General features: G+C 44.6%; 1 protein-coding gene across 1 annotated transcript; it reads right to left on the bottom strand.

Moving 5' to 3' along the window:
- Nucleotides 1-221: 221 nt before the first annotated feature.
- LOC112621550 (aldo-keto reductase family 1 member B10) lies at nt 222-14,602 on the bottom strand. The gene is made up of 10 exons (XM_025381026.1): nt 14,491-14,602; nt 11,708-11,875; nt 10,498-10,614; nt 9,433-9,510; nt 4,275-4,397; nt 3,886-3,992; nt 3,359-3,440; nt 2,746-2,829; nt 2,014-2,096; nt 222-302 (listed from the first exon to the last, which is right to left on the bottom strand). The coding sequence occupies exons 1-10, from the start codon at nt 14,554-14,556 to the stop codon at nt 260-262; spliced, it is 951 nt and encodes a 316-aa protein (XP_025236811.1). The 5' UTR covers nt 14,557-14,602; the 3' UTR covers nt 222-259.
- Between the last annotated feature and the right edge of the window lie 7,877 nt (nt 14,603-22,479).

Here is a 22,479-nt window from a genome sequence, read left to right as displayed (position 1 = left end):
TGCTTAAAAAACATTTGATCAGATCAGGTAAGTGGAAAAAATTGTCATTTGCTTATTCAAGCCATGCTGTTCTGTGATATTCTGATCCTAGTTGAACATACAGAAATACATGTCTAAAACAGCACCTCGATTCTCACCTACAACAGGACAAAGTTCACTGTCATTTCAGATAAGCTTGGCTAAAATAGGACTTGATGGAGATAGTCACGCTTCAGCGAAGAAAGAGAATCCCCTGTGTAATGTCAGAAGAGATTCAACCTCAATATTCTGCATCGAAGGGATAGTCCTCCAAATGAGAGGATCTGCAGAAACAAAAAAACGGAGAAACTGTGTTCCATCAAAGCAACAGCTCTGGTTCAGAAGATATTCTTCTTGGTGGACTCTATGGTATTTGTGCTCTCTCAGCCACCTCCCTGCAAGAACACAAGAAGGGTGCTCACACCTTGACCTTCCCTCAAATCAATATGAGGGCTTTGCTAGGAAGGAGGACAGACAGTGACCAGGGTACGGGAAGCAACTCGGAATGACAACTCATGGTAAGCCTGGTGTCAGGTGAGGCAACTGACAAGTCTTGTCCCAATCCCCTGTCACAACATCATGAGGTAGGAAACACCAGCACAATTGACAGCTTGGGGATTATTATGAGTATTAAATGAGATAATAGCACCGGCAAAGGGCTCAGGACCCTGGCACATTCTAAGCTAAGGTTCAATGGATGTTTGATGCGATGAGTATTATCATCCACTTTGTAGGTAAAGAAACCAACTTGGAAAAAGTAGGAAATTTACTCAATGTCACACAGCTAAGAAACTAGTGTTAGAGTTGGATATGAGGCCAGGTGGACTTACTCCTGAGCCCACCAACCCATTGCCTTCACTGGAAATAATGCTCATAGGAAGGTAAGCGGTTTAGTTTGAGGGAGAGTCCCATTTTATGTTCAACCTGCCTTTTTACACTAAGCAGCTGCTACTTTGTTAAGCACTGATAAAAGTAAGCCATTGTAAGATGAAGAAAGGCTGCTGTGATACTAAGGGTGGGCAGGATAGATATGGAATATTATGGCATGAAAGCTACGCTTGAGATACTGAAACCATTTTTAAAAGCTGAAAAATCATTTTGGCTATAGAAACATTAGAAGAAATTCAAATTGTCACTTAATTGCAGACCTCGCAGTAATAAATGCCAGACAACTCTCTTTGATATATTTCATTAGATACATTAATCAGAAAGTATTGATTGTAAAGAGATGATTTAGGATTCCCACCTAGCCAGAGTGAAAACTTTCTTTCAACCACATATCTGAGATTTAAAGTAAAGTTACCACCACCTCCTGTAAGAGGCATTTGGAGATTATTTAATCCAGCCTCCCTGGCCTTCTTGCTTGAATGCTCTAAACACAATCCCACCTCAGGGCCTTGGCACCTGCTGTTATCAATGCCAAGAATGCTCTTCCCCCAAATATGCATATGGCATATTCCTCACAGCAAAGCCTCCCTTGACCCACCCCGTATAAAGGATCCGTCCCACTACCACCCACCACTTCCTATCCACTTTGCCCTACTTTATTTTTCTGTCTAGCATTTGTTATTGTCTGACACATGTATTTTGAGTTGATTTATTTCTGTTCTGTCTTCTTCCCTCCCTCCCTAAGCACGTGGAGACAGTAGCTTTGTATAGTATGATAACCCAAGCATCTAGAAAATGCCTGGCCCATAGAGGACCACTAGATATTTATTGGATGCATGAATAAATGAATGCTCGCCTCCTGCCTATTGACAACACACCTTCTGTTACAATTCTAGCTCTACATCCAGAAGTTCAGACAATGAGCAGCAATTAGAGATGTGTCCATCACAGTGATTCCCAGGCACCCCAATTTTAACTTTCAGAACTGCCCCAAAATAGTATTTGAAGACAAAAGTAGTCCCAGCAGCCTTCTAATTCTTCCAACTAACCCTCTACCAGTTTAGAAAAACTCCTGGCAATGCTCCTAGTTAACTCCATGCCACTTACGGCCACACGATACAGGCCCTCCAGTTTCTGTTGAAGCTGAGGATGGTTGCCATCTCCTCATCACTCAATTTAAAGTCAAAGACCTGGAAAGATAGGAGTTCCAGTACATCATCAGTAAGGCCATTACTGCTGTGACTGGAGACTGCCGGCCATTCTGGCAGGGAGCTCTAACAGCACAAACTGGCCACATGAGTTTTTTCCCATTATGTCCACGGGATACAAATTTTTCTCTAAATTAAGTCGTACACAAAAACCACAGTATTTGTAGTGCTCAGTGTTCCGGGGAGAGGAAGACGAGGCTCACAGGCACTAAGCCCCAGGTGTGCACAGGCCCTGTGCTCCATGATGCGCCCTTCGAGAGGACAGTTCACCAAGGACAGTTCATACCTCCTCTGCTGCTGGGAGGTGAGCAGGGAGGCCAGGACCGTCTGCTGTTGTGTGTGGCCCAGGGCCTAGCTGCTCAGGGGCAACTAAGGGTCTTCTCGGTGCTGTGAGGCACAGCTGTGCTCAGACCTGACAGGGCTTCACCAGGCACTGCCCCAGCATGTCTTTAGCCCATGAGTCATTAATCTCAGTTCTACGGAGCCCAGATCTCTGGGCTGGAAAATGATAGGGTGGTGGGAAGGGAGGGAGCCAAAGACAGTGCAGGGATGAGGTGACAATCCTGGTGAGAGGGTCTGCCTGTCCCCCACTCCACTGAGGAATACCAGGGCCAACCAGCCGGGATCTTACCTGAATGTTCTCAACAATGCGTGCCGGTGTAACGGACTTGGGGATCACAATCACATTCCTCTGGATATGGAAACGGATCAGAACCTGTGCAGAAAGGGGACATCATGTTTCCACTCAGCTACAAGGACCCCTCCTTTCATGGAAAGGAAAAATAAAACATCTCTGCAGTTCACTGTGGCTTCAGGTACAATCGCTGATACTGACTGAGCCCTTCGCAGCTATTAGACTTGTGCCAGCCCCCCGCCTCATCTCTCCCTTCACCTTAGGGACAACCCTGTGATCTTTATTTTTTAGGAATAAAGAAAGCAGTTTGGGTCATAAGGCTGATCAGAGGTAGAGTTGGCATCTGTACCCATATCTCTAGACTCCAAAGCCATGCTTTGCGACTTGGCTGTAGGGCTTAACAGGAAGCTGTGAGGCAGAAGCTATCTTTGTTTCAGTGACAGCTCTTGTGTTTCCTGGAGGTTCCAACAGACTTCGAAGGAAACACTATAGATGGCTTCAGCTCCTGTGTTCTTCCCCTTTAAGGAGTTACTTGAGGACAACACAAGAAATGAAACCTGAGACTGCAAGAATGAGTTGTTGGATAACAAGAAAAATAAAAATATGGCACCTGGGCTGCGGTTTTTTTGTGCTTTGCAGCAATCTCCTTAATCTTGGGATCCTCCAGCAGGGAAGGGTCCTCTGGCTTGGCCCTAGAGGCAGAAAGATGCTGATGTGAACAATCACCATGGCTACCATGTACAGATGGACACCACTTCAATGAGGGTCTCAAGACTGATCATCAGAGCCTCTCAATCTGGGAGACAGGCAGGAGGACCTGGAAGGTTAGGGTCCTTCCCCTGGGCTCTGAAGCCTCAGCATTTTGCAAAGCCTGGTTCACTCTTGGGTGGTTGAACTGGAAATATTCCCAGAGGGTCAAGCATGTCGCCCTTGTTGTTGTTGTTGTGTTGTTGTTGTTTTTTTGTTGTTGTTTAATTCCCATTTGTTCCCACAGTCATCCCATTTGGTTGTAGCAAACGCATTACCTTACACACGTTTTACTTTCCAGTGACTTATGGTCTCATACCAATATTTACCAAACATAAAATAATGTTTTTAAGATTATCAAGAGAAGGATCCACTGCTTGGAAGCCTCACCAAGGTCTATCCGGAGAGCCCAGGGGGCTGTAGGCCGTAACGGTGATGCCCTTGGAGTGGCAGTACTGGATCAGTTTCTCCTGCGTGAGGTACGGGTGACACTCAACCTGCAACAGCAAACAATCCTCATCACGGGGAAAGCTGGCTGGCTTTTTGAGTTGTTCATAGGGAGTTCTACACAGACACCCAAAGACCACCAAGCAAAGGCCAAACACCTACCTACTGAGATTCTTGCTAAAAAATCCATGAGCTCAGCCTCACACCTCCCACAAGTGTCCTGATCACTGACCCCTGAGGTGAGACTCAGGGCATAGATAGCATTGAACATTCCTCCCAATGTTTAAGAAGTAATAGGGCAAGACCCTTACCTTATACTAAAGATAATTTACCTGGTTAGTCACTGGTTTATATTTCAATCCAGGTTTGTTCAAGAGCTTCTCAATCTGGAAGTGGTTGAAATTGGAAATGCCAAGGGCTTTCACCAGCCCCTCATCCACCAGCTCCTCCATGGCCTGTCATAGAAAGGAAAACCTTTTGGGTAGCCCCAGAGGGACTACAGGGACCCTGGCTTGCCTTAGTCCTCCCTGGGGCAGAAATTGCTAAAGGATTCACCACAACAGGGTTAGCCAAAGCATTCGCAGGAAATTTCAGTCCAGGGCCTGGATGCCCATCAGTGATTGGTTCCAGCCCTACTGCCCCTCCCCAGCCCAAGAAAAACTAGGAGTAACAGGTAAAGATTGTATATTCTTGCCACTCTTACCTTACACATAAAGAAACACACTCAAAATTATACTTCTCTACACAGGGGAAATATGAAAGTTTTGTAATACAAAAAACAATAAATAAATAAAAATCAACATTTGCAAGTTTATGAGATGATTTTATTTTTAATGAATCCAAATGATAGCAGGGAGCTACTGTTGTGTGTGTGCATTGTACACCCAAACCTGGGCAAGCTGTGTTAGTCAGGAAGAGCCTGCAGCATGTGGAGAAGCCTCACTGTGGGTCCTGAGTCGCTGTCTCCCACACCAAACTCGCTTTAGTTTGCAGGAAGGTCATGCATTCAGATTACGCCCTGGCAGGGTCACCCGGCCAAGGAGTTGTGTGGAGCTGAAATCTGACCCACCATCTGCATATCCAGCCATGCTTCCTGGTACAGAAACTACAGGGACCCCCAAGGAAGGGAATCTTTGTATAATTTTTAGCCTATATTGGGCATTTTCCAAACTTGCCCAAAGATATCATATATGTTAGCAGCAGCCTCCAATGCAACATGTATTTATTAGCCATCTATTACGTGTTCTAGATCCTGCCCAGAAGTTGTCAGGATGTAAAAGTATACAACGTGCTTCCTCCTTCTGGGATTCTTATAGTCCAGTTAAAGTGCTAGGGTTCCCTTCTGTGGAGCCATCAACCATGACCCTGAGGCTGCCTCAGATAATATGACCGCGGCATAGACAGAGTCAGAAAGGGCAGAGAAGGAAGAGATTCACACAGCCTGCAGCCGTCAGGGCACACCTTCAGGTAGAGTTTAAACTGGTCCTCAAAAAAGAAAAAAAAAAGAGAGAGAGAGAGAAAAGGGGAAAAATATGAGCATATGAGACAGGAAGGCAGGAGCAAAGCCCAGTGGCAGGGATGAGCATGACATTTCAGGGAACATTTTATCCAGCCCTTCTCAACTTTGGCTGCAATTTGGAATCACCAGGGAGCTTTAAAAAATACTGGTGGATGCAGTGGCTCATGACTGTAATCTCAGCACTTTGGGAGACTGAGACAGGAGGATTCCTTAAGGCCAGGTGTTTGAGACCATCCCAGGCAACATAGCAAGACTCTGTCTCTACCAAAAAAACAATTTTTTAAAATTAGTTGGATATGGTGACAAGTGCCTATGATCACAGTTAGTTGGGAGGATTGCTTGAGCCCAGGATTCCAAGGCTGCTCTGTGCTATGATCATGCCATTGTACTCTAACCTGGGCAACAGAGCAAGACTCTCTAAATTAAAAAAAAAAAAAATTGGCCGGGCGCGGTGGCTCAAGCGTGTAATCCCAGCACTTTGGGAGGCTGAGACGGGTGGATCATGAGGTCAGGAGATCGAGACCATCTTGGCTAACACGGCGAAACCCCGTCTCTACTAAAAAATACAGAAAACTAGCCGGGCGTGGTGGTGGGCGCCTATAGTCCCAGCTACTCGGGAGGCTGAGGCAGGAGAATGGCGTAAACCTGGGAGGCGGAGCTTGCAGTGAGCTGAGATCCGGCCACTGCACTCCAGCCTGGGCGACAGAGCGAGACTCCATCTCAAAATAAATAAATAAATAAATAAATAAATAAATAAATAAATAAATAAATAAAATTTACCTATTCCTGGCTTTCTTCCCCCAGAGTTTCTTACTGATTTTGTGTGAGTTGTGTAGGGAAAAGAAAGAAACATCAGACTGTTCCTGTGTCTGTGGAGAAAGGGAAGACATAAGAAATCCCATTTTGACCTATACCTTGAAAAATTGTTTTGCTGAGATGTTGTTAATGTGTAACTTTGCCCCAGTCACTTTGTCCCAACCTTGTGCTCACAGAAACATGTGTTGTATGGAATCAAGGTTTAAGGGATCTAGGGCTGTGCAGGAAGTGCCTTGTTAACAAAATGTTTACAAGCAGTATGCTTGGTAAAAATCATCGCCATTCTCTAGTCTCAATAAACCAGAGATGCAATGCACTGTGAAAAACCACAGGGACCTCTGCCTTGGAAAGCCGGGTATTGTCCAACGTTTCTCCCCATGTGATAGTCTGAAACATGGCCTCGTGGAATGAGAAAGACCTGACCGTCCCCCAGTCCGTCACCCGTAAAGGGTCTGTGCTGAGGTGGATTAGTAAAAGAGGAAAGCCTCTTGCAGTTGAGATAGAGGAAGGCCACTGTCTACTGCCTGCCCCTGGGAACTGAATATCTCAGTATAAAACCCGATTGTATATCTGTTCAATTCTGAGACAGGAGAAAAACTGCCCGATGGCGGGAGGTGAGACATGTTGGCAGCAATGCTGCTTTGTTATTCTTTACTCCACTGAGATGTCTGGGTGGAGAGAAACATAAATCTAACCTACATGCACATCCAGGCATAGTACCTCCCTTTGAACTTAATTATGACACAGATTCTTTTGCTCACATGTTTTCCTGATGACCTTCTCCCTATTATCATGCGGTAGCTCTCCTACCGTGTTCTTCTTGCTGAGATAACGGAAATAATAATCAATAAAAACTGAGGGAACTCAGAGAGCGGTGCCGGTGCAGGTCCTTGGTATGCTGAGTGCCAGTCTCCTGGGCCCACTGTTGTTTCTCTATACTTTGTCTCTGTGTCTTATTTCTTTTCTCAGTCTCTCATCCCACCTGATGAGATACACCCACAGGCGTGGAGGGGCAGGCCACCCCTTCAAGTTGTAGCCTAGACTTTAGGATTTTTAAACTCTTCAGGTGATTCTAATGCATAGCTAACATTGAGAACCACTAACGTAGATGAAGTTATTCAGTTGGGCAGTAGAGTTTAAAAGCTATGAAATCATAAGTTTCCTGAAAACTTCCGATTGAGCAATTAGATAATTAAAAAGCTTTTGTGCATCATAGGTCAGGTTAGCTTGCCTGTATTGGAATTTGACTTCTTTATACTTTTTCCTCTCCTCTGCTTCAGGGTGGTCAATGAGGTTTCTACTCAACTGTTGGTGGGTCTACATAAACATCCAATGCTTTCATATTCAAGCCTGTTTGTTTCAAATCAGAGCCTCTGACCTTGATCACTAATATCTTTTCATGCCTTTCAAATGTTGTATTTAGTAGTCATCCTTGTATTCATTCAGGAAACATAGCACTGTGAGACGCAGGCTACATTGACATACTTGCCATACTTAATATCATCATAGGAGCTAAGACAGAAAAATTGATCAAATGCATTACAAACGACTGGGTACGGTGGCTCATGCCTGTAATCCCAGAACTTTGGGAGGCCAAGACAGGTGGATCCTTTGGGGTCAGGAGTTCGAGACCAGCCTGGCCAACATGGTGAAACCTCATCTCTACTAAAAATACAAAAAATAGCCGGGTGTGGTGGCACGCACATGTAGTCCCAGCTACTCGGGAGGCTGAGGCAGGAGAATGCCTTTTATTCGGTAAAGGGAGGTTGCACTGAGTCAAGATCATGCTACTGCACTCTAGCCTGGGTGACAGAGTAAGACTCTGTCTCAAAAAAACAATGCTGTGCTTGTGGATTAACGCCTTTGAACAAACAATACACAGAAAAAGCTACATTTAATTGAATCATGTCAATTCTAAGCATTTCAGAAAGGTGAGGCTTAATATATTTTCCTTGTAAAACACAATAGAAGCTCACAACTGCATACATCCTTAGACAGACAGCTACCAAGATAACATGGTTAACTCTTGGAGTCATATGCCACTGTTTATTTATAACTTATTCCTCCACTTCGTTCTCTACTAGCATTTGCAAAAGGACATAATGGTATAATAAAAAATGACCAGAGAAAACGTTCATCCCTTAATTCATTTTGAATATGAAGGATGTGAAACAGGTCATGACTTGATCTGAGAAGCAGCTATCTTGCACTGATACCCGGGTTGGAGTGCAATGGTGTAATCTCAGCTCAATGCAACCTCCACCTCCCAGGTTCACACAATTCTCTTGCTTCAGCCATCCAAGTAGCTGAGATTCCAGGCACACACCACCACACCTGGCTAATTTTTTGAATTTTTCATAGAGACAGGGTTTCACTCTGCTGCAACACTGGTCTCGAACTTCTGACCTCGTGATTCGCCCTCCTCGGCTTCCCAAACTGCTGGAATTACAAGGTTGCCTGATTTCTGGATGTGTGTTCATTGCCTGCCAAGCACCATGCCGACGGCTTTGGTGGTTGGACTTGTGATTCAGATGAGTCTGGTTCCAATCCCAGCTCTACCACATACATTGTGACATGACCTGGGCAAGTCACCAAACAATCTAGGTTTCAAATGTCATTATTGACATTATTTATAAATGGGGATGTTAACCCTGTCTCATAGGGTTAGATGATTTAAATGGGCTTTATGACTAATGTTCCTGGCATGTAAACCATCTTAATCTTTACCACACCCTTGAAGATATACATTAGTACTTTGTATTATAAGACTTTAAAGAAAAAAAAAAAGAGAGAAAACTGAGCCCTACAAGAGTTACAAAACTGACCCTAGGATACTCAGCTGCTGTAAGCAAACCCAGGCCCAAACCCACTGTTCCAAATGGCTCGACGTGGTTTGAGAACAGCATGTGTATTCCCCAAAGTGGGGTACATCATGTTTCCAGTCTTATTTGAAGACTCAGTTCTAGACTTGAAATCTAAATAGTATCAGATGCACCCAAAAGCCAAAGGTGATGAGGAAGATATTAGAAGAGCTAGAGAATCACAATGATGAAATTAGAAAGCATCAGGCACACGGCCTCTTTCATATCAACGGGAAGTCTCATGGATAACTGAGAATTTCTCTCCCAACACACGTAGAGGAAGCTGGAACCTACCTCCCAGGCATCCAAGAACGTTGCTTTTCCACCGATGGCATTACCTTTATCATCTTTGGGGTAAAAGTCATCCCCAGACTGTAAATACAGAATGAAAAGTTTACTGGAATCTGCATCAGGACACTTGGTTCTGTTAAACAAGGTTCCGGAGTCCTGACTCTTGCTAAATACCACATGTGCACACCAATTTTTCAGACTCTGCAGTACATACTACAAGAATGTGAGTTTAAATAAAATCTCTATATCTACTGTAGCATATTAATCCTTATATTTTAGAAATCACTGGATTGACTTTAAGATTTGCTGTTAGTACATTCCAGAAGCCACCTTTATCACCATGGACATTCACCTCATACACTTAGATCCTGTATATACCCAAGGGCAAACTTTCACAACAATATCACTGGATAAGGATTAGATCTCCAGGGTGTGGTTTTCTGGGGAAGATATTGGCCAGCTTCTATCCTTGCAGCTTCTAGAAGAGACATGGAATGAGGGATGGCAGGCCATCAGCACTCCTGCTGGTCAGGAGGGGAGAGAGCTGGAAATTTGTCTCTCCCACCCCTCAGGAGCAGGTAGAGCAGAGCCCCAGGCAATGGGAGCCACGATGACTACTGGCTTCCTTCCAACATCACCGCACTTGGGCTTTTCTCCAAGATGCCACTCCCTGGGTGTGCTTTGCTTAATAAAATTATTAAGCCCTGGAATATAGTTAAGCCAGAGTAACCCAAGGGATTTCTTGGGAGGGGAGTCCCAAGGCATGGATATAAGACAAAGGAGATAGGGCAGTTGCAACTTGTCTGTGCTGCCAGAAATCATGGCTTCCCTCAGACGTAACTACAAGAAAACGCAGGCATGTGGCCACCTCAGCAGCACACATGGCCTCAGCCTCCCTTCCACGCCAGCGTCTTTCTGCTCCAAGGTCTCTTCCTGACCACCTGACACTCCCAATTATGAACTGCAAGGTCTCCTGCTCCAGTCCATACCACCCCCCAGCCCTAGTGCAGCTAGTATTTTCTGACACCTGCTCAGAAACTAGAGGCTGAGAAAGGGAGTCACTCAAACCTTGAATCCCTGTGGCCAGTGAATAAGATAGACGTCCAGATAGCTCAGCTTCAGGTCCTTGAGGGTCTTCTCAAAGGCTTTCCTCACAAGCGGTCTCTCAAAGAAAGTGGGCCACAACTGCAAGAGGGTAGCAATAAGCTATTAATACAAGGAAAAGGAAGGGCCACATTATACTCATTGTCTCTGCTCTTACATTTGCACCTTGATCTAACCTGGCATAGGCCATTTATAACAAAGCTGATTAAGATCCACGACACAGTGTGGAAGATCACCAGGGCTCAGCACGTCAATGACATGTCTTAAGTGTTAAAACCAATTTACTTTTTCAACTCTCCTAGTACTCTATATGTCTCTCAGATCATTTAAGTAAATGTGGCCACAGATTTGAAATGTGTTTACCTGTCTCAGTCTCGTCCTCAGCTGTGGGCTCTCTGAGAGCAGGACTTGTGTGTAAATTCTAAATGTCAAGCATTCCTAGGCCTTCGGGAAAAGATGGTCCTTTATCTGACCTATCTGATAGGTCCCTTATCAAGCCTGTCAGGCCCCAAATGATAACTTTATAAGGGCTTTATCCACACTTGGCTGCTACACAGTGGGGTCTCTTTGTCCCACCAGATGTATGCAATATCCAAGTACCTAGAAACAGTGTTTTTTCCTGCAAGTTGTGTATAATGTAAATCCAGTGATTCTCAATTCCCTCACACCCAACATCCTCTTCTTTTTTATAACATTGTATATCTCACCTTTTACTAGACTGAATAAAGAAACCCATATGTGACAATAGAAAAATGCCCCTATTGTTTTCCAAAATGCCCCCTGGCTGAGAACCTCAGGGTCACAGTCGCTGAGACCACAGTGCTGACAGGGAGACCACACATCAAGCCCTGCCTGCACCCTTGGCCTCTGACTGCCTCTGGGCAGATGGTGGATCCCTCTGATGGGGAACACGGAGGCCCAGGGCAGTGCAGGGCTCCATGGAGACAAGCCCACTGTGGGAAAACCAACCCGCAGGCAGGTGGCGCAGCAATGACATGTTCAAATATCAATAGCGGCTTGGAGTATGGATAGAATTGTATCCACGGATGTTATCAAGGCAGGGATGAAAAGGGCTACATGTAGAAAAGGCTGACAGAGTTCTCACTGCCGACTCGACCCAGATACTTCTGCCTGCCTTGAAGTGAAGGCCTCCCACCCAATGCGCCATGTACACCTTGCTGACGATGAACAGGTCCTCCTGCTTCACAGCCTGCTCTTGAATCTTCTCTTGGATGGCTTCCCCCACCTCATGTTCATTCTGATAGACATAGGCACAGTCAATGTGGCGATAACCTGCATCAATGGCCACCTTCACCGCTTCTTTCACTTTGCCGAGAGGAGACTGAAAGGCAAAAGAAAAGCCCATCACACATGTATTTTTTTTTTTCCTTAAGAGAAGGGGCCTTGCCATGTTGCCCAGGCTGGCCTCACATTCCCAGGTTCAAACAATCCACCCAACTCCCGAGTAGCTGGAATTACACCACATTCAGCAACCAACATAGTCTCTTATCCCCAGATCACCTTCAACAGGCTGCCCCACATGGCCCAGTTTCTCCAAACCAAGGCCTCACTGGGGTCTCCTGGGCCAGGGAATATCTGGCAAACTTTAGAAGAGTTTTCAAAAGAAGAGAAGGAAAGTGAATTAATTTTATGATTATCTCCTTATGTCCTGTCCTAGTTAAAGTCAGTTCCGTTTCATCCAGGTTAGTCCTGAAATGTCTTCAGGTGTGTCAGGGAGTGCAGATGGCTCCACTGCAACTTTCTGAAGACCCCCATAAAAGCTTGACTCTAAATAACCCAGAGGAATTTTCAGACAATATTCCCAAATGGTGATAAGGATCTGGATAATGGTCATTACAGCATCAATCCGGATTCCAACACTTACTGGGTGTGTGGGCCTAAGCAGGTGATTCAATCTCTCTCAACCTTGTCTGCAAAATGGAAAAAAAAAAAAAAAAAAAATTGCACCAGCCTCATGAGGCCTTTGTGATGATGACACGCTGCAATGAATGTTAAGTTAAGCACATCACCTGACACACAGTAAGGCTCAGTAGAGGCCGTTCATTATACAAGGATCCTTTCAGGAAAAAAAGGAGAAATAGAAAACCTTATAGGAATAGAGTTTGTTTTCCATTCCTATAAGAAGAAACAGGGATTGAGGGAGAATAAGAGAGAGGGAGAGAAAGAAAGGAAAGAAAGAAAAGAAAGGAAATAGAATTATCACATTTTGTTCTAAACTAGCCAAGCCAATGATGGGGCAAAAAGCACTTAAAACTTGATCTCTCACAAAATCGTCTTTTAAACGTCTTCTGTTGGGATATAAGAAGTATTGAAAAGTACATAAAACATAGATGCACAGCTACCCTACCACCTGGACAAGAAATGGCTGCCACCAGGCATCCAGAAACACCCCTGTGCCCCCAACCACTATGCTACAGCCTTCTTCACCTCCACCGCTAAGTTCATAATCCTTTATCTATCATCTCCACATGTTGAAGATGGCTCCCTTCATAATTCTTACATTCAATTCCAAAATTCTGAAACTGTCTGGTAAACTTACCCAGGGTGAGCAGATTCCCTGGAGTTCTGGAAGTGATTATTTGGTCTGTTTATATAGGATTGAAGCTCTGATTTTGGTCATATCTTGCTATTCAACAAGAGACGCTGTGCATGAATCAAACTGGAAGTGATCTCTTTGCCCAGATAGACCAAGAATGTATCCTGAGAATGACCCAGTGCGGTAACAGAGTGTCCTGCCCTCCAGTTCAGCACAGGAGAGGGGAATAATCAGCGGGCACAGAAGGAAAGAGCCAGAGGCAGAAGACTCAGAATAGGCATTAGCCATGAGGGATAGGAGAGAAGAGGAATTCCAAAGACTGCTTCTGGTCGCTAGTTAGGGTAGTGCCATCATGGATGGAAATGGCAAAGAAGGCAGAGTGAGGTGGTGATGGAACAACTTCAAACTTAGCCTAAGAGAGGCTCAGGAACCTGCCTCACTGAGTCCTGGATGTGCCTTACGCCGTTTTGCCAGCTGACATTAACACAGCCAGGTGGAGCTTATGACTCCCAGCCCAGGCTCTCTGCAGCCCCAGCACGTTGTAGATTTCAGTGTGTACAGGAACCACCTGGGGATCTTGTTAAAGTGGAGATACCCATTAGAGAGTCTGGGGTGGAGCCTGAGACTCTGCATTTTTTCTCTTTCTTTCTTTTACACAGGATGTCACTCTGTTGCCCAGACTGGAGTGCAGTGGCACCATCACTGCTCACTGCAGCCTTGACCTCTCAGACTCAACACTCAGTCTCCATCTCAGCCTCCCAAGTGGCTTGGACTACAGCTGCATGCCACCATGCCCAGTTAATTTATTGATTCTTTGTAGAAATGGAGTCTTGCTATGTTGCCCAGGCTGGTCTCCAACTCCTGGGCTTAAGCAATCCTGCCATCTGGATCTCCCAAAGTGCTGGGATTACAGGCATGAGCCACCACACCCGGCCAGTTCTGCATTTCTAACAAGCTCCCAGGTCATATGGATTCTGCTAGCCCAAGTCCCAGAACGTGATCTGCAAAGGAGTGCCAAGGACTTGGGGCTCTGCATCCTCTCTGCAACCACCCAGCCCACAACAAACCACAGCCAAGACTCAGGGGAAACGTTGAGCCCAGTTAAGTGTCCTAGAGAGATAGAGAGAAACTGCCCTGGAAAACAATTTTAAGTCCAACAGCTGCTTGAACTTTGATACTTGCTAGAGAAGCTCTCAGCACTGCTGGGAAAGCCACCCTTGGAGCTTTGCAGCCTGAATCAGCTCTGAGAAAAGAAAGCAACCGGAGTCCCAGCTCCAGGACTGAATCTCACCTCTCCAAACCCCTGCCTGACCTCCAGGCTTTCCTGGCTGAATGCAGAAAGAGAAAACACCCAAACGCCCCTCCAGAGAAGAAGGCTGTGCAAAGATTTGCATATTTACCTGCCACGTGCCCAGGCCCACAATGGGCATCTTGGCTTTGGTACTGAGCTCCACAAAGGTGGCCATGGTTGGTGCAGAAATGATTCTGAGTGAGCAGGTAGAAGTCTCACGTCCTGCTGTGTCCAGAGTTGGTTGCTTCTGGTGGGTTCTTGGTCTCGCCAACTTCAAGAATGAAGCCACCGACCTTCGCAGTGATTGTTATAGCTCTTAAAGATGGTGTGTACAGAGTTTGTTCCTTCAGATGTGTCTGGAGTTTCTCCCTTCTGGTGGGTTCGTGGTGTCGCTGACTTCAAGAATGAAGCCACAGAGCTTCGTGGCGAGTGTTACAGCTGTTTAAGGTGGTGCAGACCCAAACAGTCAGCAGCAGCAAGATTTATTAGGAAGAGGGAATGAACAAAGCTTCCACAGCTGGAAGGGAACCCGAGCAAGTTGTTTATTCCATTATTTATCCCCGCCCATGCGTTGCAGATCGGTCCATTTTGCAGAGCACTGATTGGTGCATTTTACAGAGTGGTGTTTGGTGCATTTACAATCCTTTAGGTAGACACAGCTCTGATTTGTACATTTTTACAGAGTGCTGATTGATGCATTTACAATCCTTTAACTAGACAGAAAAATTCTCCAAGTCCCCAATCACCCCAGGAAGTCCAGCTGGCTTCACCTCTCAATCCTCCCTCTAAACAGGACATCCTAACTGCTGTTGGGGATTGGGCGATGTCCACTCTAGACACTTCTTGCTGGATACGGGTGAACAAGAGGCCCTGCAGTTGTAGTGTCCTTCAGAGGGGAACTCTTTAGGCCAGTCAAAGGGCCAGCAGGTCAGTCCAAGGGTCCTCGGTACAAGTTGTTAGTCGAGCACACTTGGGGTTCCATTTGTAAGACCATCTGTAGCTTGATGGTGTCAATCCTAGAGGAAACAAATTTACAAGGAGGTTAAAAATACAGGGCCCAAAGGTGAGTAATAGCAAGATGGCTGTCACGGGCCTAGAAAGGGGAGAAGCCATGTTGCCCAACTCCAGAGGTTGGCATAAGAATTAGAAAGGCATTGTCTGATTTCAGAAGCCTTTTCCTGTAAACGTCGGGTGGCATCTCGTACTATCCCTGACTGGTTAGTGAAAAAACAATACTCTCCCCCTAAAAAGGTGCAGAGCCCTCCTTTCTCAGCAGTGAGGAGGTCAAGGTCTCGGCGGTTTTGGAGAGTCACTGCTGCCAAATAGTCTGGGATTGTAGAGTAAGGATAGATTTCGTTATTTCTTGCAAACTGTCTGAGAAATCCTTTGAGAGTGTGTGGTAGTAGGATAATGAAGTAGATAAACTGGCTATTCCAGTTCCTGTAGCAGTAGCTTGTCCTAACCCTGTAAGTAGGGGTAGTAGTTGTATAGCTCTGAGCTGATGGACTTGAGTTTTGAGGGACACTGACAGGGTCTGATTTCCTGGGGCAATGTTAATGTTGGGACTTAGGAAGACTAAGGTGCAGGTGCCTGTCCACTTAGTGGGGAGGCAGATACAGGTTGACGTTACACAAAAGAAGAATATGCCTTGCTGGGTAGTCAGAACAGGGTGTGTATATTAAAAAGGTGTGTGAGTTTATTGTTTTCATTTCCCCATATTTCTAGAGGACTTGCCAGGGTAAATCCAGTGAGTGTCTGGAAAGGGGTGTTGGGAGCAAACTGAATGGCTCTCTGTGTTCTATTTTCCCATTGGAGAAAAAACCATTTTGTATCTACTAGGAACCATTCAAGAGAGTGCCTGAAAGATGGGATGAGATGGGATGAAAGATTGGTGCGTTTTTACAGAGTGCTGATTGGTGCATTTACTATCTGTTAGCTAGGGAGAAATGTTCTCCAAGTCCCCACTCGACTTAGGAAGACCAGCTGGCTTCACCTGTCACTGCTTTTTGTTTGTTTGTTTTTGAGACGGAGTCTTGCTCTTACTCCCAGGCTGGAGTGCAGTGGTGTGATCTCGGCTCACTGCTACCTCCATCTCCCGGGTTCAAGCAACTCTCCTCCCGAGTATCTAGGATTACAGGCGCCCACCATCACTCCAGTCTAACTTTTGTATTTTTAGTAGAGACAGACTGGTCTCAAACTCCTGACCTCAGGTGATCCACCCACTTCGGCCTTCCAAAGTGCTGGGATTACAGGCATGAGCTTCTGCGCCTGGCCACATCCTGCTTAAGAAGGCTGGTGCTACCTGCTGTGGGAAGAGTTGGAGCCTGGCCACAGTAGCTTCCCTGCCCTATCCAAGCAGGAAATCCCTTCCAGGCTTTTGTGAGATTGACGATTGTGTGAATGAATTATTACACATGGCAACCTTGTGTAAAGTTCTCTTATGTAAGAGTATCATCGGCATTTTTGTTTGTTTACGATGAGTCAAGAAATTCAAAACAGCCCAAAGTTGGACAGTAGCGAGGGAGAGAGAAAGGAAGGAAAGAAGAGTAGGGGGAGGGAGGGAAGGAATGAGGGAAGAGTAAAGAAGAGAGAAAAGAGAAAGAAAAAGAAGGGGAGTAAACGAAGGGAAGGGAGGAAGGCAGGAGGGCAGGAAGGCAGAATGGCAGGCAGGCAGGCAGGAAGGAGAAAGAAAGAAAAGAAAGAAGAGAAAGAAAGAGAGAGTGAGAGACAGAAAGACAGAAAGAGAAAGAAAGAAAGAAAGGAAAGAAAGAAAGGAAGAAAGAAAGGAAGAAAGAAAGAAAGAAAGAAAGAAAGAAAGAAAGAAAGAAAGAAAGAAAGAAAGAAAAGAAAGAAAGGAAAGGAAGAAAGGAAGAAAGAAAGGAAGAAAGGAAGAAAGAAAGGAAGAAATGAAGAAAGGAAGGAAGAAAGGAAGGAAGAAAGAAAAGGAAGGAAGGAAGAAAGGAAGGAAGAAAGAAAGAAAAGACAGGAAGAAAAGATGAAGGAAGGAAGGAAGGAAAGGAAAGGAAGGAAGGAAGGAAGGAAGCAAGGAAGGAAGGAAGGAAGATGAAAGAGTAAGAAAGAAGCCTGGCCAACATGATGAAACCCCATCTCTACTAAAAATACAAAAATTAGCTGGGCATGGTAGTGAGAGGTGAAGCCAGCTGGACTTCTGGGTTGGGTGGGGACTTGGAGATCTTTTCTGTCTTACAAGAGGATTGTAAAATGCACCAATCAGCACTCTGTAGCTAGGATGGTAAAATGCACCAATCAGTGCTCTGTGGCTAGCTAGAGGTTTGTAAAATGGACCAATCAGCACTCTGTAAAATGGACCAATCAGTGCTCTGTAAAATGGACCAACAGTATGCCTTAAAATGGACCAATCAGCACTCTGTAAAATGGACCAATCAGCAGTAAGTGGTCAGGGAAAAATAAAGGAATTAAAGCTGGCCATCCCAGCCTGCAGAGGCAACCCACTTGGGTACCCTTGTATGCTGTGGAAACTTTGTTCTTTTGCTCTTCAAAATAAATCTTGCTGCTGCTGACTCTTTGGGTCTGTGCCATCTTTTAGAGCTGTAACACTCACTGCGAAGATGTGCGGCTCCATTCTTGAAGTTAGCGAGATCACAAACCTACCGGAAGGAACCAACTCCAGACACAGTGGTCATGTCTGTAATCCCAGCTACTTGGGACGCTGAGACAGGAGAATCGCTTGAAACTGGGAGGTGGAGGTTGCAGTGAGCCGAGATCATGACACTGCACTCCAGCCTGGGCAACAGAGTGAGACCCTGTCTGAAAAAGAAAGAAGGGGAGAAAGAAAGAAAGAGATTAAGCAAAGCAAAGAAGGAAGAAAAAACAAGGACTATCTTTCCCTGTGCTGGTTTCCTCTGTGAAATGGAGTGTAGGGAGGAGAGGTGAGAAGCAATGTTTCCATTTTAAGAGTAGCAATTCCAGGTTCAATGCAGAGATGGTCAAATCCTGAGCTGATTAGAGTCAGCTGTAACTAGTTGGTAGTCAGCAATCTAGGGAACATGATAAAGGCCTGTGCCATGCTGTAACACACCATGACAGGCCAGGGCCACGTCACAGCATCAGCTTCGGCTTGAGGGTAGTGGGTTTTTCTGTTTTTTTCGCGTTCTTGTTTATGAGGTGGGTTTGCTTGAAAATTGAAATGGACTTGAATCTCTGGGCTGTGGCTTATGACAGCTCTTAGAGGGCAGTTGGCATGATATTTTGCACCTATGAGTGAAATATCTTAAATTTCATTGATGTTTGTTAAATTATCTACTTCGACATTAATAATACATGTATGGGCCGGGCATGGTGGCTCATGCCTGTAATCCCAGCACTTTGGGAGGCCAACGAGGGTGGATCACTTGAGCTCAGGAGTTTGAGACCAGCCTGACCAACATGGTGAAACCCTGTCTCTGCTAAAAATCCAAAAATTAGCCGGGCATGGTGGCACATACCTGTAGTCCCAGCTGCTTGGGAGGCCTGAGAATCACTTGAATCTGGGAGGGAGAGATTGCAGTGAGCCAAGATCGTGCCACTGCACTCCAGGCTGGGCGACAGAGAGAGACTCCGTCTCAAAAACAGATAAATAAATACACGCATGCCTCATCATCTGGTGGCCACAAAGTCTCCTGGATGTGTACATGGGGCACCTTATTTTCCCAGTGTATACTGGATGACATGCAGGGCTAGTATTGTTGAAATAGTAAATCCTTAGTGACCGTCAAGCTAAATAACAGAGAGAGGTCCCTAAAAGAAAAATATTTCACTGGGAGAAGAGTACTGCAATGGGAATACGCATGCCAGAGGAAGCTATGTGTATATTTGGGGAATAAAGAAGACAAAAATTTTTCAAGGAAAAAATGAGGATTATCGAATTGCTTTGAAATAATTAGCCTTGGCTACAAAGATCAATCATGAAAGTGTTAGTCTGAGGTTGCACAGACAGTTGTTCAGAGGTCCTTGCAGAGTATGTTTTTTACTCAGCTGCAATGGCCTTTGTTCAAGGTTGCGGTTTTTGCAGTATTTCATGGTAACTTTGGTTTTCAGTTGTACAACCATTAGAACCCTCCTTTCATGGCCTTCTGAGCTGTATTTGTTGTTGTGTGTGTGTGTGTGTTTTTTTTTTAACATTAGTGACTCCATTTTGATTCTGACCGTTTTTACGTGATGCACAGAAAAAAGCAATGTGTATTATTCATGATAATATTCCTTCAAGAACCACTTAACTATGAATCGGTGAGGAGGGAGATCTTTTTTAGATAATTGAGATTAAGAAGGTATATCGATTAGCTGTTTTTCTGTAACAAACCAACTGGTTATAACAGCAACCATTTATTTGCTGGTGATTTTGTGGGCTGGCAGTTTGGACAAGAAGCAGCTGATAAGCCAGTCTCAGAACCACGTGGTGTCTGCTGGGTTTCCTCACCTCTGTGGGCTTCAGTGGGGTGGACCGGGATGTCAGGGAAGGCAGGGACCCCTCTTCACATGTTTTTCATTTTCCATGAGGCTAACTTGGACTTGTTCATAGGTAGCAGCATTGTAGGAGGCCTACTCTCAGAATGTGAACAGTGTCACTTCTGTCACCTTCTATTGATCAAAGCAAGTCTCAAGGCCAGAAAAGGGCCAAGGAGTAAGGAAATAGATTCCACCTCTTGAGGAAATTGGTTACAGGGAATTTTGGCTAATTTTTTTTTTTTTAAAGGCAGAGTCTCACTCTGTCACCCAGGCTAGAGTGCAGTTGCACAATCTCAGCTCACTACAACCTCTGCCTCCTGGGTTCAAGGGATTCTCCTGCCTCAGCCTCCCGAGTAGCTAGGACTACGGGTGCACACCTCCACACTCAGCTAATTATTGTATTTTTATTAGAGACGGGGTAGCACCATGTTGGGCAGGATGGTCTCAATCTGCTGACCTTGCGATCTGCCTGCCTTGCTCTCCCAAAGAGCTGGGATTACAGGTGTGAGCCACTACGCCTGGCCAAATTTTAGCTATTCTTAATCAACCCCAGAAGGTTTAATAAGAACTTTGATTAGCTCCTTTCTAGCTTCATGAATTTACCAATCTATTCCTGGTTTTGCACCTTTAAGAAACTCTCATTTTTTAAATTTGATGAACATATGTCCGTAAGTTGCTTTACTTTGTTAAAAATAAATACATAAAAAATTGAGAGAAAATTATTTTGTAGAAGAAAAATGAATGAGGAGTAGTGTCATATTTCCTTCTCACATCCGTTTCTCTAAGAAATGGATCTGTTGTTAAGTGTCTGCCCCTAACCCGTACTGTTTGAATATAGAGGGCTGTTGGCCATGGTCTGCAGATTATTTCTAATCAGCAGCAAGGGGTTACAGTGTAATAGCTTACAATTTGGTGGGGTGGGACCACGGACTAATTGGAGTTTTTTGTTTCAGTCCTCATAACTTATTTGAAGCAGGAGGCTTGGCTGTCCACCCTTTGTACTTAGTAGTCCACCAAACATCTGCCCAGTCACCACAGGGACTTTTCGATCTCCATACTTACACTTGCTTGATTCTTTGTGGTATGAACATAGACACTTATCAACATTGGATAGCTTCCTTTGAACCTGCTCCTCTCCACACGGATGACTGAACAGGCATCAAACAGAAGGATTAAAAAATGACTAGCCTGAGTTACATTGATGACAAGATGAACTTCTGTTGAAAAAAAAAAAGAAAAAGAAAAAACAAGTGATTATTAAGGGGATTACTTCGAGCCAGTGGGTACAGTGGTCTGTTATTACTAATAAGTGTAACGACCAATTGGAGGCATTTCAGTGCAATCGATCTGAACACTTTGAAATGGTCTCAACTCTGGATTTCTTCCTCCAAAGGGCCATGTACTTAGAACCTGCTTATTAGTTTTTTTACATATTAAGCAACTATCAATAACTTGTTTGACCAGGGTATCAATTCCTATATACCCATAAACCCGGAGAACTGCATCGCACATTGCTTGGAGTCCCCAGTGGGTCCCTTGACATAATTGAGACAGACTTCCCTCATGAGAGGTTTTGACAACATTCCCCTTTAATCTGGTAACATCCATTCCCTTTCCACATTTTCTTTAGCTCCTATTTTTATCAACTTCTTTTTTTCAATGGAAGAGAAAACAGGGGTTGCAGTAGGAGGGGGAAGGCATGGAGTTAAATGGAAAAAATGGCAACTTGTTTTGCTATTTGATCTGCAAGATTATTTCCTCAACTTGTGAAAGAAAAGTCCTTTTAGTGCCCTGGGACACATACAATAGCTGTCTCTTCTGGCAATTGGAGATTGTTGAGGACACGAGCATCAGTTCTATTTGAACGAAATCTTGGCCTCTACTATTGATAAGACCCCTCTCCATCCAAATTTTTCCAAATGTATGTGCCACCCCAAGGGCATACTTAGATAGTTTTTTCTTGGTTTTGTAAATGTCCTAAAGCTTGGCTGAGTGCAAACACTTCACACCCTTGGGAAGATCAATTATCAGGCCATCTTCCGGATTTTACTTTTCAAGCATCTTTCCATTAATCACTGAATACCTATTATGTCTTTTTCTTTTAATCACCTGGGAGGATCCATCTATGAATAAGTGCCGTCCTGTCTTGAAGGGAGTTTTTCCTAAGTCTGCTTGAACTTTGGTATGGTAATTAATTAGATTTAAACATGTGTGCTCTCATTTTAAGTTTGGATTCCCCGTTAAAAAGCCTGCTGGATGAACTGAATTATTAGTAGTTAATATTAAATCATCTTTTGTCTCCTACCTTATTCCGTGCACAAGAATTAGCTGCTTCAAGGATCTAGAACTAGAAATACCATTTGACCCAGTCATCCCATTACTGGGTATATACCCAAAGGATTTTAAGTCATGCTGCTATAAAGATACATGCACACGTATGTTTATTGTGACACTGTTCACAATAGCAAAGACTTGGAACCAACCCAAATGTCCATCAATGACAGACTGGATTAAGAAAATGTGACCCATATACACCATGGAATACTATGCAGCCATAAAAAAGGATGAGTTAATGTCCTTGTAGGGACATGGATGAAGGTGGAAACCATCATTCCCAGCAAACTATCACAAG

The sequence above is a fragment of the Theropithecus gelada genome, chromosome 3 (assembly GCF_003255815.1).
Source record: "Theropithecus gelada isolate Dixy chromosome 3, Tgel_1.0, whole genome shotgun sequence".
Taxonomy (NCBI): domain Eukaryota; kingdom Metazoa; phylum Chordata; class Mammalia; order Primates; family Cercopithecidae; genus Theropithecus; species Theropithecus gelada.
Note: the sequence above shows the minus strand (reverse complement) of the source record. Positions and strands in the feature narration are given on the sequence as shown.

Excerpts from the sequence above, each read along its gene's own strand:
- LOC112621550 (XM_025381026.1), bottom strand. The coding sequence starts at position 14,556 with ATGGCCACCTTTGTGGAGCTCAGTACCAAAGCCAAGATGCCCATTGTG. Across the intron at positions 4,398-9,432 it reads CGTTCTTGGATGCCTGGGAG|GCCATGGAGGAGCTGGTGGA; the intron begins GTAGGTTCCAGC and ends TTTCTATGACAG. Across the intron at positions 3,441-3,885 it reads GGCTCTCCGGATAGACCTTG|GGCCAAGCCAGAGGACCCTT; the intron begins GTGAGGCTTCCA and ends TTCTGCCTCTAG.